Source organism: Motacilla alba, chromosome 3, assembly GCF_015832195.1.
Source record: "Motacilla alba alba isolate MOTALB_02 chromosome 3, Motacilla_alba_V1.0_pri, whole genome shotgun sequence".
Classification (NCBI taxonomy): Eukaryota; Metazoa; Chordata; class Aves; order Passeriformes; family Motacillidae; genus Motacilla; species Motacilla alba.
In genome coordinates, this window is record NC_052018.1 from 81,592,576 (window position 1) to 81,609,876 (window position 17,301).

General features: G+C 37.4%; 1 protein-coding gene across 5 annotated transcripts in view; it reads left to right on the plus strand.

The window, feature by feature from the left end:
- Window positions 1-17,301, plus strand: part of AKT3 (AKT serine/threonine kinase 3) — a 154,749-nt gene that overhangs the window by 83,893 nt on the left and 53,555 nt on the right. For all 5 annotated transcript variants that reach the window (XM_038130328.1, XM_038130327.1, XM_038130329.1 and 2 more), the window contains 3 exons: window positions 6,754-6,865; window positions 8,287-8,431; window positions 14,959-15,090. In XM_038130328.1, the coding sequence (XP_037986256.1) occupies window positions 6,754-6,865; window positions 8,287-8,431; window positions 14,959-15,090 (389 nt within the window). The remainder of the gene's footprint in view (window positions 1-6,753; window positions 6,866-8,286; window positions 8,432-14,958; window positions 15,091-17,301) is intronic.

Consider the following 17,301-nt stretch of genomic DNA (forward strand, 5'->3'; position numbering starts at 1 on the left):
GGGGGGTGTTTGCATGAAAGACAGAGAAGGACAAATAATTTTACTGTCTTCCATTAAAACGAAGTAAAGCCCAGGCAAAACCCATGCAGAAATCTTCTATTTACATTCTCCCTCTTTGCACGAAGAGGCAAATGACAAACTGGTTGTAGTGGCATGAAGACATAGATGCTACTTTGGTACTTTGTGAAGTATTGGAAAGAAAAGATTTTGCAGCATGATGAACTGCACAAAGTTCGATCTTTTGCATCTTCAAGGAATATAATTAAGGGGTTTTTTTGTCATATTTGCTGTTATATTATCAAAGCACATATAAGTACTTGCCATGAGCCAAGCCCCACAGAAGTGTATGGATTTTTACCCATACAGAACAAAAAGTCAGTCCCTGCTCCAAAATACTAAAATTCCAAATATAAAACAAGTGACAGCAGATGGATGCAAACAGATGGGGGGAGTATGAGAAAACTATGAGACAGTATTAGCCTGTAGTACAGGCAGTGGTCTCAGCACATCAACAACTAATCCATTGTCAAGGTTTTTACTCTCATCTCCCTTCTTTTCTTCCTCCCTCCTTTCCTCCCTCCTGTTTTTAAAGGCACGATGAAGGAGAGTTTTAAGGAGGATTCAAAGAGAACTAGTATGACAAACAGAGACAAATTAGAAATGCTTTAGAGAACTGATGTTGAAATTGTAACAGTAAAGGGATTGGTGGCATTTTGATACTGAATAGAAAATTATAGCAAGGATGAGAGTAGGCTGTGGGGACAGCCAGTGTTGAACAGCTACCTATATTTGATGTGATAGAGCTGGATAAGAAAAAATGGGAAATGCCCAAAAGAGAGTGGTGTGGTCAAGGGAACAATGGAGAAAACCAATCTATTACGAACAGTTTTGAGAATAGCACTTTTAGGGTAAACCTGCATTTGTTTTGGATAAAAGAAGAGAGATTAAGTTGTTCACATATATCTCTGTGTGACCAAATTTGAGTTTAGGGTGATACTCCCCCTAGATAAGATGTACTAAGAAGGAGCAAAGGCTTTTGGAAAACCTCAGAGAAACAGATTTCCCTTAGGGACAAGTGGCAGAATCAAAAGGGGACCAAGCTAAGGGTGTGTGTCTGGGTACGCACATGTTTGTTGCTACATGTAAAATTCATGGATTTTCATGTGTGTATGAGCAAAAGTCTGTGTATCTGCCTCTTTGTTATGAAAGTTATCTATTAGTTCTGCTAGTTGTCTACTATTTGTCTATCAAAAAAGGTCATCAGAGAAGTGTGGATTTGGAGTGCAGAGTAGCAATAACAGAAAGAGGTATTTGTAAGGAGTGTGTTCATTAGGTTTTGATCTGAGAAAGAAAAATTAGATTAGCAATTAAATAGGCAAAGGTTGGGACAAAATTGCTTATCTTGTAAAGGAAAGACCAAGAGAAAAATAAGAAATCAAGGTTAAATTATTATGCAAATAGATAGATACATACAGATCTGTCTAAAGACAACACTCTCCCTATATCTTAAAAAGTGCAAACATTATAAATAATGTAAGCAGTGGCTTGATACTATTTTTTTAATACAATTTGATAATCACAGGAAACTCAGTCTGTATTGTCTGTATTAGAAATAATTTCTCAGATATGCAACCTTCTGTTCATTTTTTAGTACAATTTTTTATGGCTGCTTGAATGTTTAGTATTCCTGTCTAGCCATATCAACACATTCTGCTGAAGTTGAAACCTTTCATTTATGAAATAATACAATGGTATTAGCAATTTTTTTTCAATGCTGAATGACTGCATTTAGGAAAAGAATGCTGGTGATTATACAGTTAAAGTTATAGAATTCAAACTTTAAACTTTTTAATAAAATCTGAACAGATGATCTGTGCTTTTTTTTTTTTTTTTTTGGAACTGGCAGGTTTCAGGCCCTCTAATTGGCTTCCCAGCTTTGCAGAGTAATTACAGCTTCAAGCAAACTTTGTCATCTGTGGTTCAGAATGGTGTAAAGTAAACAGAACGTTTTGAAATACAGTTTGTAGTTAGAGTTGCTCAGGAGAGTTTAACTAGCATAACTACTTAATTTAGACAGTAGCAGTTATTTGAAAAAGATAGTCTAGCATTTTAGAATTGTCAGGTTGGTTGTTGATATGAAGACAAAAGTTAACCTCTGGTATGTACCTGACTTTGTTTTGTTTTTTAAAAGGATAATTTCAATAATTGAGAAACATCTATTGTATTTCTTTTTACTGTTTTGATTTAATTTTTTTTCCATTTTCGGTGTACATCCAAAAATGGCCAAAGGAGTGCTATGCACTTGTTGGAACAGAGTTGTCATTCCCTGTTACTGTTTTTGTATTTTGCTGCTTTGAACAAGTGTTCTCCCCCAAGGTATTTCCTCCCCTCTAATATTAAAGGAAAAGTTCTCATGACCAATGTTTCATCCCAGAAAGACAGAAAGCTTTAGGAATAAAATGTGTAATTCCAAGTTGTAGATGGCTAGCATACAAGAACACAAAGTTGAGTCTGTCTGTTTACTGGCTTACTCATCTTTTTGAATGATAATTTAGACTTCCAACTGTTTTGAGTTGAGATTCAGTCCTTTAATTACATATGTTTATGTATAGTAGCAAACTTGAAGACATTATGGTAGAATGTTCTCTACTCTTGGTAATGACCCAACTATCACTCGAGCATTCGGAGCCAGCTCTCAGTAGCCAGTTTCACTCTTTCTTCTGTGCTTTTGTATTTTCCAAACGATTCACTCAGTCTTAAACTACGATGGTTTTCCCACTAATTAGTAGAAAAATATTTTGGTAATTAGCAGTAATTGTGTATTACAGCACTTATTCATCTTAATAGATTTCTTTCCCCTAGTAGTAGGTGAAAGATATTCACAGACAAGTTTTTATTCATGTTGCAGTCAGGGCAGGAATACTGTTCATCCCATACATTTGTATAGAGCAGCACATGAAACATGTGTGGCTACTAAATATCAGCAGACTGAAGTTATTTTTACCTACTTGAGAAGCATGGGTGGTACACCTCTTTTGGGAATACACTGGTCCTTCACTTCTTTCTAAAACCATTTTTGCTTCATAAGGGATGCATATGAATGTATTCAATTTTAACCTTCTATGAGAAAATCAGATCTTTAGCCACTTGTAACAGAATATTACCAAAGCTAATTGAGTTTTGCTAAATTTTATTTTCCAATAATTTCCTCCAGTGATAGTGAAATGGCGTTTTGGGGGGTTATTTGTCTGGAGGTGTTTTGGTTTTCAGTACCATTTTCAATTGATTTAATTACCTTTTATTGATGTAATTAATCATCTGTAATGAAAACTCAGAATAATTTTTTTGTTAATGATGTTTTATTAATATTTATAATATTAATAAATGTTTTGTTCTTGTTAATAATGTCCATAACCACTTTAAGGGCTGACTGAAAAAATGTTAGATAAGTAGTATATTAGATACAGATTTACCTAAAGTACATACCAATATATACATTTATTATACTTTTATAGTATGTTTTATATATATATATATATCTCCACCATATGTCTATTATATAATAAATATGATATACTATATATATTATATATACTATACTATATATGTTATATTTTATACATATATAGGTGAAGGCCATATAATACATAGCATTTGGCATAAGCAGATGTGTTTCTATTAGTTCCATTTTTTTCATACATGAGTTGGAAAACTTAAATAATACAATTTAAATGTCTGCATATTTGTATATATTGGCAAAGGGAAAATAAATGGTAGAATTCAAAATCTTCAGTTTCATTACAGGCATTGGAGAGGATGTGCTTTTTGATTGGTACAAATTTTTCTGCAGATTTGTCTCTGCACCTTTTTTTCCTTCAGACTGTCCTAACACAATCAGCTCATGTTTCTCTCTGACAGCTTTTTTCACCTTCTAAAACTAGGTACTCTAGTTTGGCTATATTCTAGCTATCCCCATACTTTTCTTTCTCATATAGGTTCCAGTCTTTTTCCTGTCCTATTACCACTTTCCTCCCTTTATTCTCTAGTCTTTTGTTCATAACAGCTCTCCTGTAAATAACCTGCTGTATGCCATCTTTCTACATTGGATTTTGCCTCAGTGAGGTACTCTTTGTCATACTGTCTGAGGAAGAGGGTAAGGCATTATTTAAAATAAGTGAAATGCTTTCAATTTAGCATGTGAAGAGGCAGTAGATAGCTGTAGTCTCTGGATTATACTCAATGCCTAGACTTTCAATGATTTTATGCTTTAGTAATTGTTACTGTAATTTTTTACCCTCCTCCCACTGCACTCTTATCCCTCCCACATGTAGTGTGGCCAGATGCCTTACATTTTCACAGGAATACTAAAAGGATATCAAAGGTCTTGATTTGCCAAGTTTTAAGTCTCTTCTCCAAAAAGCAGCATTTTCCAGCAGTGTGCAGCTTTAGGCAGACACCCAGTAAAGAAAATTTCAGCCTACATGATTGAAGTGTGATAGGATTAAAGACGAGAGGATGGTTTTGTCAAGAGTAAGATGAGATAATCTTACAGCAGACAATGCTTCTAGTCTCTTCTGCTAGGAAGGTAGCCCCACATGTTCCTTGGAACTTCAGTTGAGGAAGTTAAAAACAAGCCTGTTAACCCTCCCTTCGCTGTCGCTGTGGTCGTAGCTGGACTTCAACCATACCCCTGAGGATGAGGATTTCTTCGATCTCATGAGTAGCTGCACTGAGCTACAACCCTGGTTAGGTACCCTACGCAGCTCTACTTCATTGTGCTTCTGTCTGCCTTGTTTCCCTTCCAACTTTTGTGTTACACGCCCTCTTCCTGTGTCCATCCTGCTGTAGATTTTTCTTCTACATGCTAAGGGTGGTTCCCATTTCACCCAAGACCTAGCCGAGCGTGTGTAAGCAATGAGGGTGAGCTACTGTTTCTCATTTTTAATGAAATGTTTGTTAAATGGAATGTCATCTCTGTTCCTGACAGTGAGCAGTCTGACTTACATAATAATTTATAGATGTATGGTGAATATATAAGTTTGTTCATCAAGGAATACACATGTGCACAGGACAATATTCACTCTTTTTTTTTTCTCATATATGTGTCTGTCAAACTTCTGAGGTGCTCTGATAAGCTGCAGAAAAAAATACTATTGATAGACATATCCACTTCCACACTTCTTTGTTTTTTCAAACAAAAAAATTGCAGTAGATGATAGTTAAGGTTTTGGGATCCTGAATTTGTCAAGATAAAATATGTCAAGCCAAAATAATTTATTTCTGTGAAAGAAAAGCATGCCTTGTTAAGTGGTACATGTCATATGACTTCTCTAAAGCGTTGACATTAACTGGAATAAAGAATAGTAAGCTGCATAAGTAAAAGGTGTGGGTCAACTGGTAGGTGGTAGCTATATCAAAAGAAGTTACAGCAGATTGTAGGTGAACAGGAATTCATTTACCATATCATTATTGATTGATTTGTGAACCTGATGAATCATTTTAGATCACACGCACACGTTTGATCTGGATCAGCTTTGAACAAGTGATAATATTCCACACATGAGATGTGATGGTTTGTGTCTACGTTGTGGTAGCTGCAGGAAAACGAGTAACACTTTTGACAGAGTAACCTTAGCTTCTCAAAAGTGTTTAAATGTATTTGCATGAATAAGGAGTTTTAGTTTGTCAGAGTTTTGAAGCTGTAATGTTTGGTGCAGCATCGTAGAACTGATACACAGCAACACTGAACCAATGCCTGAATCGCCAGCGTTGTGGTCTTGCCACAAAGGAGTAATAGTGGTCTGTAATATGTCTGGAATTGTGGAACAAGGAAGATCTCGGATCTGAAAGCACAGCTGGTGAGGGACACATCAATTGAACTGACTTGAAGGAGACTGAAGAGAGATAAAGCAGTGTTCAAAAGTCTAAAAGGGACAGCTGCTGGAAAGATGAAGTAATTTAGTCAAAAGGACAAGAAACAGTATGCTGAAATGATAAGAACAGTTGCATGAAATCTTAGGAAAAATCTTACAGCAATAAAAATAGTTAATTTCTTTATAGTTGGATAGAATAGTTTGCTTACAGGGGTTTCAAAATTAATACTTTATGGGGATTTTAGAAAGAGTGTAGAGAAATACTTACAAGGAATAGCATAGGTAGATCTGATTCTGCCCTAGGGCACAAAGAGAATTGTAGGGCACGATTTCCTGGGGCAGCCCCACTGGTGGTGTGTGTGGGGTTGTTCTATATTTAATAATCAGACTAATTTAAACATCTGAATTTTCTTAGGCTATTTTATAATAAACCTTACCCTGAAGTGACAGTACTATCAGTAATTGTGACATGGTTACCATTGAAGGGAAAATGTCATATTCCTCCTGCTGGGTGCAGATGGAAAAATATGCCAGTGGCTACTGCTGTTTCCTTGGCATGCTGTAGCAATCCAGGATCTAATACTCTGCTTAGCCTCATAACACAAACCAAGTTAACAAATGGAGATGGCACTTTTTTATGGACAATGACACAAGTTCCGTCGATTCCTCTGACTGCTTTCTTCACCTGCTTTATTGTTACCTACTACCTTTTGTTCAAACCTGTGGTTGTATTGCTGTTCTGTATTTCCTTGGAAATAGATCCTGGGTAGCTCCTGAATGGGGATACGTAAGCTGAATGAATTTAATCTAAGTGATTTTATTTGCTTTTTGCCTGTTAACTGGCAATGTATAAAAAAGGCAATGTCATGTATTTATCTAGAATGTCAGCTAATGAAAACAGAGCGACCAAAGCCGAACACTTTCATTATCAGATGTCTTCAGTGGACCACTGTCATAGAGAGGACGTTCCATGTAGACACTCCAGAGGAACGGTGAGGGTTTTATTCTTGTTTTCCGTTTCACAATCCTTGTGCAGAAGCCTCAGCAGAGTCTCTGCTGGGCCTGCACAGCAATCAGCACTTGGAACTGTGACATTCTAACAGTTAGTTAAAGATTTTTAAGTCAGCTTCTGTAAAATATTATCTGAGCTCATAACTAGAGTAAGAGTTGCCTGCGAGTAGGTGGGATGAGTGTGTTCAAATAAGCCAAAACTATGTCATGATATGTCTCTGAAGTGTTAAATTTTGAACATCCAAAGCTTGGATTGAAATATTTCCAGCCTTGCTGTCTTACTCCTCCTAATGTGCTCCTTTCTTTTGGCACAGAAAGCAGCATGCTTATTATAATTTATTTTATGTTGGCTTATTAGTTTTTCTTGTTTCGGTAAACATTCACAAAAGCTTAAGAATTAACTTCTGTAATGCACCAAAAAGTTTTTAATGCATGTAGGAGATACGGGATAATGCACTCAAGTTTTCCATTCTCTGTCTATGATTAAATGCACTGAATCTTCCCACGGTGGACATCTGTCCTTTTGAGACCAGTACTAATATCTGGCTATAATTTTTTTTGTATCAGTACATAACCAACAACTTTGCTTTTTCTGTTGTTTCACTTAGAGGTTTTTTTTATTCCACCTTGGTACTGTGTCTCCACCCTGTCTTTTTTTCTGTGCAGTGTAGTAGCTCACACTGCATTCAGTAATAAATACCATGAAAATATCCCGTATCCCTTTCTGGCTGAGCAAGAGGCAGCAGCTAGCGTGCTTGGTGTGGGGCTGTGACCTGCTCAAGGGCTGCCTGGTGTGTCTGTGCTGCTCTGCTGGCCCTGCTTGTCCCCCCACAGAAACCATCACCTGGGCGTGCCCCTCAGTGAAGCCACAGGTTTTTAGGATACTTGCAGGAGTTTAGTATCTTTGAGCGCCTTTTTTTGAGGGAAATTTGCAAAAAAGCCTGTAAGTTGAGTTTTAAGAGGAGAGAGACAAAGACTTGAACATATAATATGGTTTAATAAATCTTACTTTCTTTCCCTGTGAAAATGTCTTCAAGGGAGGGGGAATACCAAAAACTCTCTTAAAATAGCAAGTTATTATTATGGGATACTATTGCATAAGAGATGATATCCTATGCTCACAAGTGTATTATACCTGGAACAAGTGTTTTCAAGTTTCCACTAATAAAATACTTACAGAATCAGAAGCTGCTAATTCTTGAAGTGATATAGTGATCCTTTCTGGTCAACTTCGCTCCATTTAAGAAAATGCAGGATTTGGAAGAAAATGGAAGTGATTGATTAGTATGAGTCTTCTGCTGTGTAACAGAAGAATTGAAGCAATGTAGCACGTGAAAAACTTTATGAACTATGCAGTATATTTTATGAGTTTCTAATAGAGGTGTTGGCTTATTCATGATAGGGAAGAATGGACAGAAGCAATCCAGGCTGTAGCAGACAGACTTCAGAGGCAAGAAGAGGAGAGGATGAACTGTAGTCCAACTTCTCAGATAGACAATATAGGAGAAGAAGAGATGGATGCTTCAACAACCCATCATAAAAGAAAGGTAATGATCTTAAAAAGTAACTTATGAGAATGGTCTAGTTGGGTAAAGCAATATGCAGGGAGTAGTATTTCAACATAAATTTCAGTGTATTATAAGATCAAAGTACTTATTTATTTCAATAAAGCTGAACTGTTCTAGTTTTGTTTATTGGTTAAGCTGATATGGCACTTCTGAAAATCAAAGTTCAACCATTCAGGCACATGCTAACATTCTTCTTATTGTTTGACTATTATTTCATCCTTTTGTTTGTTTGCTATTTTAGAAGTATGGTAAAAAAATATTTTATTTACACATGTACTTTTGCCCCTTTTCTCATGCAAATAATACCCAGTACAAATTAGGTAATTTGCATGAGAAAGGCTAGCAGGATCTGGCTTTTAATGACCTTGGTTTTTGCTAACTTGGGATATAACTTTGCTTTAGTTTTCAATGAAGGGAGAGAAAACAGTATTTCGTTTTTCTGTGATCTTTTACAGCTTTTGGTGTAAGTCGGAACATGTACATTGCTGGCTATAACATACTTGTGGTTGCATCTCCAGAGTCAACAGGTTAAATGCACAACCAAGAGCATGTTTTAAAGATCTGATGCCACTCAAAGTTTGCTTATGTGTCTCCATTTTGTCCTGTATAGACTACTCAAACTCATGTCCCTCATTTGCTATACAGAGTTGACATGACTCAAGAAATTCACTGAAATGGCATGAAAAAATAATAACCAGTTTACATAGGAGTGGATTTACTTTTTCTAGCTAGAAGTCAAACCTGTAGAAAACAAAGTAGTAGTCTGCTGACAGAGCAAACCAGTCTTATGGCTCACATAACTGAGTGATGAACAATACAAGAAATGGTGAACATTTCTCTATTATTAGAGCATATTTCGTTTGTCATGCTACATGAAGCAAGAACCGTAGAAGAGTCAGGGCTGAGAGCTGTACCCTTCAGAATATAAAAAAAGATGCCATAGATAACTTCAGTTCTATCATGTTCTAATTTTTAAGAACTTGATTTGGAATCCAAACAGAGTTCTTTTATGCAGTTTCATTGTATGCAAATTTCTAACCTTTGTCTGTTATAGAAAAAGGAAAAATCAATTATGTAGAGCTGTTACAATTCTCTGAATATGTATTGTCAGGCTGACTTTAAACCTTTAGCCTGATGGCATGGATATTTAATGGCTGTGCTCCAGGGTGAACTGTAAGTGGCGAGACAGAGGCAGTGTTTAAGATGTGTCAGCCTTGTGAGAGGCAGTGTGATTATGTGGAAGGGATTTGGGTCTTCTCTGTTAAAGATCTGAGCACTGTTCCAAGCCTGTGTATCCTCTTACTGGAGTACAAAACCGCTGCATAACAACACTCATTTTCCAGGTGTCAAAATTAATGCTGCCTGATTCAAGTAGTTTATATGGAATGTGCTCTCCTTGTTCACAGTGCTGTGTGTTTTCCCATACAACAAAAGGGGTTGTGGGAACAGGGGTAGGAGGATCAGTTTTGTTTCTGTCTTGCCACTTGTGCTTTAAGAAGTGCTGAAATAATATGCTGGGACAGTGTTGGGCAGTGCTATGGAATATTTAATGGCTTTGGCAACCAAAAGCAGATATTTAATGGCTTTGGCAGCCAAAAGCAAACTCTACAAAACAAAGGTGAAATGAAGAATGTTGATATTCAACATCTAATAACAGAGCAAAATAACAGAACTAGAAAAACAAAAGATAAATAAAAAGGTAATAAAGTAAAAAAAAAAAAAAGGTAAGAAAAAAATAGAAACAATAGAACCAAAACTCAGAATCCCACAGCAGATTTCTATCTGTTGGAAGATGTTAGTGAAAGATGCTCAGAAGTTTTTGGAATAAAAAATATGAAGTGACCATTATGACAGAGAATTGCCACTGCCTCCAACTTCATTGAAATTGTGGAAAATAGGTATTTAAAAAACTGTTTCTGTTTTGTAGCAATGTCTCTGAAAAGCTGTTGTTTAAGCTTTCATAGTTGTTAATGTAATCAGAACCATTTCAGTTATAATGACTTGATGCATTTTTATTGATTTTTTTTTTATTGGATTTCTTTCCTTTCAGGGATTTTTACACAATGTGTCCTTTTTGACAAAAGCTTGTTTTGTCACCTGATTTTACATCTAAGCCCAGTGAATTTTGCTTGTGCATGTGCCAGATGGTATACATATGAGTAGAAGAGCATAATCAGATTAAGAGACAAGACAGAGAGGAGTTGGGCCTGTTCTTCTCTGAAAAGGTAGCGAAAAGAAAACAGCCTTTAGGATGTGAAACTTGATTTGAATAAACATGACAGCTATATCCCTGCTTAGATTAGCTGGAAGAACCAGAAGCACCTCTTCTTTTCCCCAGTTTTTAAAAATGGTGTCAACTTGCAATTCAAGTTTTACACATCACTAAAATTTGTAATACTCAAAATCCTTAGCAAACTACTTTTATTTCTTGCTGTACTATTACTTCTTAGTAGAGTTTTCCCTGGTGAAATCAGATGAAAACTCCACATGGTCTAATAACTGTGCACATCGGGAATTAAAAAAAAAAAAAAAAGTTAGTTTCTTTGGTAGGAACTTTCAACACCTACGTTAGGGTGTATTTTTTTGAACAGATCATCCATAGGGGATGGTGTGTTTAGATGGTCAACAGATATTTCCTTAGGAGAGTAAAAAGGTTTTATAGAAAGCTGAACATCATGGTTTTTTTGTTAGTGCAGTCTCCTGTGCCTTCATTGCTTTTTCTTTGTTTACAAATTTGATTTGCAGGATGCAGGATGAATAAAGAACAGGTTTTTCAGAGGAAGCCTAAAAGTAATGCAATGAAGAAAAAGATTCAAAACTTGGAGTACAGTAGGAATGAAAAACTAGGGAAAATCATGAAGGAGAAAGAATCCAATCTTATGGGAGCCACCAAAGTTACGATCTTCCTTCAGGTTTAGGAAGTATTTCCATTTTTCCACCAGTTTTCAGTACACCCCTAGCTATGGCATCTGTGTTTTTATCTCCCAAGGTCTTGTGTTTTTTGGCAGACTTTTTGAGTTACCCTGCACTCTGTATCATCTCTAAGCCTTCTGCTAAGCTTCTAAGGAATGAGAGCATCAGGAGACTTTATTCTTAAAGCTAACGCTACCGCCATATTGTGCTGTTAAGCCATGGCTCCAAATCTTGCAAACCTATTACCTTTCTCTTATAAATATACATATATTTTTAACTTGTTTTCACTGAGCTTGCATCTAGGTTAATGACTGCTTTGCTGAACATTATGTAAGCAAATTTTGGGCAAATCAGTCTTTCGATTTGACTGACTTGCTGCCCTTAGTGTCAAATCCATGTCTGTGATCAGTTGAGCCAAGATCCTCCTTCTGTGTATGGGCAAAGGGCAGCTTTTGTGACCTGCTTTTATTCAGACGCTGATGGTCACTCTCTAATTCCAGTGTCTTAGAGAAAATCAGAAATGTTGGAGAAGTTAGCTCTCTAAAGCTGCATGTGATCTCATAAATTTGTGACCGTTAAAGGGATAGGGTTTTTACAGTCACTAGCTCAGTATTCTTTATCCATAAAGCTGTCAGCCATTGTTTTTCAGGGAGCATGATAGCTTACAACTGAAGGATTCTGCCCTGAATTACTCATCTTCTGCCTGAATTGTGTTTTGAATGCATTTTTAATTTTTCATGGGTTTTTGTCAATATTCACTGCTTTTGCTCAAAGGCAGTTGTTTTCTGCTTGATGGTTGTCACAGAACCATGGAGTAGTTAATCTGACTTTCCAAAGTACTGAACTGAAAGTGACCATTGAGAAGTCTTACCTTTAGTTGATTGAAAATGAGGAGCCACACAGTGTTGTGATCACAGCTTCACATACTACATAATGCACTGCAAGTTAACACACATTAGAATAGGTTTTGGAGAAGTTGACTCTTCAAGGATTTGTCTGTAGTAATAGACTTTAACTTTACACTCAGTTGTGTGAAGTGAGTTTGCTTTAGGTAAAAATTATATCAAGCCTTTGAAATCTCTGTTACCCATATTTATTCTGGGGATAACTGCAGTTTTGTTCCTCCTGATGTGAGGTTGTTTGGGCAGCAAAGCAAGATCTGTTACTGCAAAATGTTTGTGTGAGCATCAAGGTTAGTTTGCTTAGAAGCTACTAATCAACAGTTAGATGGGAAAAAGATTTAATTCCTGTTGATATAGCTAGAAAATTGATATATGGGAAGCATCTTCTTCTTAATGAAGCTTTGAAACACCCAGGTATCCAGATGTTAAATGGGGTGTTTAAGACCTTTTGCAGCTTTGAAGTGGCAGGTTGAAGACTTAAAAGCTGAGGAATTGTGCATTGATGTGGTTGATGGAACTTCAGTTCAACCTCGATGTGAGCACATTGCAAACTGACTCTGAGTGAACAACTGCATAAATTACGTTCAGAGTTTCTCAACAGCAAATTCAGATCCACAGTAATAGTATCATGCACTTGAGCTTAAAAGAATAAATAATTTCAGAAAGTGATTTTGCCCTTTTTTCTCTCGCAGAAGTGAATATATTTTGCTGCCGTCACACACCAGGGATATGCCCAATGCCTCTACACCTGGAATGTGTGTGAAATATGTAGGCAGTGTTAAGAGGTATTTCTGGTAGAGATAAGGAAAGTACTAATTCTCTTGTGAAAAAATACAAGTAGAACAGCAGTATTCAACACAACTGCCTGAGGCCATGACTAGTGATAGAAAGAGGCACTGAGAAGATGAAAGATGAGGGATAATCTTTTTCTCTCACAAAACAGGATTAAGTATATTTAACTTAGCAATACTGGGACTCAGAGTATAATTACTCTTTATAAATATTTTGAGGCATGCTTTTCTCAAAGGAAGAAAGGTCATTGATACTGTGGGGCAGTGCTATAGCAAGAATAGGCGAGTGTATTTCCTTTCAGAATTTGTAGCTCCTTTTCTCCAGTTGCAAAACTCAATGTTTTTGTGGTGCTGCAACCAAGCCACTAACAAAGCACAATGAAAGATGTGCTGTAGGAGCACACAGTGATTGGCCAAGTAAATTCTGCTGTCAATTCCAGGCAGCTCTGTGCAGTCATTCTGTTCTCAGAATTGTTCTGTTTTTTCTCTACATCTTCATCTTTGCATCCAGTGCATAGATCATGGAGCTGATGCTTCTGAACTGGCTGCGAAATGAACTTGTAAAAGTAAGAGGATTATTGACTAAAATTTTGGGCTCCAGAAAGTGGCTATACTGCTTTGGGATCTGAGATCATCTGGTCATACTCTTACCATGTGTGACATGCCAGTTGAGCTGATAAACCTACTAGACTCAATTTGTCTGTTGATGGAACCAGCTCTTGGATGTACTGTGTTTAACCTGCAAAACTAGGGCAGTAACAGAGTCACAGGAAAGATGAAAACTTGCCACCTCCTCCTTTTCAGAGCCAGATTGATTAATGTAAATACCATGTAATTGTAATCTGTACTGAAATTTTAAAAAGTCTAATTCTACTGGAAAGGCTATTGTAAAGTCTTACAGGTACAACATTTCAGTTAGGATTGTGTATGTTTCAAAAAAGCCACCAGTGCAGTGGTTGGTGTTGTGCAAAACCTACTGATACACCGTGTTTGTGTGTCCCTGGTAATGCAGGAGTTGATGAACTTTCTTAAATGTGGTGCATTCTTGAAACGCTGCTTTAGGCTAAAGCTTTGTCCTGTGTGTGCTTTATAAAAATAAAAGTGTGTGCAATACTTGGCTTTTGAGCATTATATTAATACTGTTGAATGATTTATCCTGCTGGTTTAATGATAGCGGCCAGCTGCCTTCTTTGCCTTGGTGAAAAGCAGCAAGAGCGGTGTTGTCTGGGCACTCAGCCCCTCCCCAAACTGGGGACAGGGAGGGGAAGCAGAATGAAACCCCCATAGTCCAAGGGGAAACGTTCAGTGATCTGATCCATGCTGGAGTGTGTCCAGAGAGGGGCAACGGAGCTGGTGAAGTGTCCATTGCAAAGTCTTATGAGGAGCAGCTGAGAGAGCTGGGGATGTTTATCCTTGAGAAAGAGTCTCAGAGGGGACCTTTTGTTCTCTACAGCTGCCTGAAGGGAGGGTATAGCAAGAGGAGGGGAATTGATCTCTTTTCCCAAGTGAGAAGTGATGGAATGAAAGTGGCCTCAAGTTACTCCAGGAGAGGTTTAGAGTGGACATTAGGAAAAATTTCTTCATTGAAAGAGTTGTCAAGGATTGAAACAGGCTGCCCAGGGAAGTGGCAGAGTCACCATCCCTGTAGCTTTTTAGAAGACATGTAGATATGTCATTTAGGGACCTGGTTTAGTGGCAGACTTGGCAGTGTTGGGTTAACAGCAGGACTTGATGATCTTAAAGGTCTTTCTCAACCTAAACAATTCTGTGATTACAAACTTTATCACAGAATTGGGCGTGTTTTTGTAAACTGTTCTTATTTTATCCATAACAGGGTTTGGGTATATATTGGAACTGGATAATCTAAGTCTTGCTAATCCTTGTTCTTTGTTCCTTATAGACAATGAATGATTTTGACTACTTAAAACTACTGGGCAAAGGCACGTTTGGCAAAGTTATCCTGGTCCGAGAGAAGGCTAGTGGCAAATACTATGCTATGAAGATTTTGAAAAAAGAAGTAATTATTGCAAAGGTAAGAAAGTTTGTATTTTTAGTATTGGGTCATTTTAAAGAATGGAATAATCAATATTTAATACATAAGGTGTATTGATTTTTGAGGATAACCTAGTTTGATAGAACTATGTGTGTATCTTCAGAAAATAAGAATGACAAAAAAAAAGTATAACCATTTTGCATGCCTTTTCCCTATTTTATAATCTAGAATGTGCTAAAACACTGAGAGAGTTTACTGAGCAGCAAGATAGTGCAGTCTGAGTTTATACAACAAAAAATGCATTGTGGGCCATGTTGGATACTTTGCAATTATTTTTCTAAGTCAGTTGCAGGTTTATTCAAATAAACACATTTAATCGAATGGGCCTGTGCTATGCTCCTGCTGTGTTGTATTAGATTGCTATGCATGGGATTAAGGATTCCATTTTTTCAGTTTTTAAGAAATAGGAAAAGTCTGAGGCTGATGGCTGAAGTTGTGGTTTAAACTGGCATTGTCCAATCACTTAAACTTGATTAGTGTCACTGGCTCTTGTGCGTGGTCATAACATCACACAAGCTTAAAATTAGATCATCTACTCTGATCTTTGTTTCTAGCAGTTCTGAAGTTTTGAATCCCACTTCCACAGAAGAAGTTGAAAGCAAGAAACCTACATACATTTATCAACATGAGACACAATTAAAAATAATCCAAATTATTAAATGAGGATGTTTCAAGGAATGTGGGTCTGACTGATATTTTTGAATGCTTGAGGCTAACAATATCAGTATCCATAAAAACTGAATGTGAATGGGTAAATACTATTTTACATAGATTAAATATTAAAATATCCTTCAGATTTGTATGGTTTTCCTATGGACCTATGAAAACAGGGCTTACAAGGGTCTTGCAGTTATGTTCACTGTCTGTCACTCAGTGTCTGATAGCTTTAGAATGTGTAGATCATTTGTAGTTAAATTTGGCAGAGGAGTGGAGACCTCAAAGACAATCATATTTCCTTGAGTGTCATTATAACTAGCCCTGTTACAGAGGGAGAGACTTTAATTTATGTCTTCAGCAGTGAAGAGACTGACCTATGAGTTCTGCATGCCCTCAGCAGCTGTCTCGTGTGCAGTGGCAGCCTGGTCAGCATGTGCATGGTTTGGGCTAACAGCAGCAAAGAGAGCCCTTTTCTTCTTCATAGTCAGGAGATACAGGAAGAACAGAGGCTGTTGCTGCTGCACTCCCCCAGTTCTGCATGGGGGGGAGCAGCTCAGTGGCTCTGCTTGTTAGACCTGACAGCAATCTCTGTGGTTTGCCCTGTGGGTCTCAGAGCCTGTCTGGTTCCTGCATGCTGAGCCTCAGTCTCCAGTTTGACATCCTTGACCAGTGTTCTGCTCACCCCTGGCATCTGGGGATCCTCAGGAGATATTGTGAGCTCCTTTTGTGTAGCTGCTGGCTTGTATCCTTCCAGCCTTGAGAGCATTTCAGCTTGTTTCTTTGTACCAATAACATACCAAACAGATTTTTAAATTTCAGAGGTTTTCAAATTACTTTGTTGCCTGCTACAATATCACTGACTTTTTAGAATTTGTTAAAGCTGATTATTGGGAAGCTTTGTCTAAGGCGAGCAAAAAAATCTTGTTCATAGAATTATGTATAAAGGTAGAGAAATTTTGAAGAAATCAGTAATGGAACTGTTAAAGTTTGAATTTAGCCCAGTCAGGCTGTGAACATGCTATGGGGATTTATCAGTAGCATTTAGCTCTGGAGATCAGTGCTAAGGATAGGGTCACTAGGTAGAATAGATCTGCAGTCCCAATTCAGCATGTAAATGATATAATATACACTCTAGAATCACAGAATGGCTTTGGTTGGAAGGCACCTAAAAGATCATCTTGTTCCAATGTGCTCCTGCTGTGGGCAGGGACACATTCCACTAGACCAGGTTGCTGAAAGCCCCATCTAACCTGGCCTTGAACACTTCCAGGGATGGGACATCCACAGTTGCTCTGGGCAACCTGTCCCCGGTGTCTGACCACTCTCTCAGTAAGGAATTTCTCCCTAGCATTTAATCTAAATCTCTCTCCTTTTAGTTTGACTATTCCCTCTCATCCTATTGCTACCTGCCAGTGCAAAAGAAGCCCTATAAAAGCCCTAAGCATAGTATGAAGGAGAAAACTGGTGCATTGACAGCTGCATAGCATCTGCCCAGTTCAGACTAAATCTGTTTGTCCTGTTTACATGGCAGAT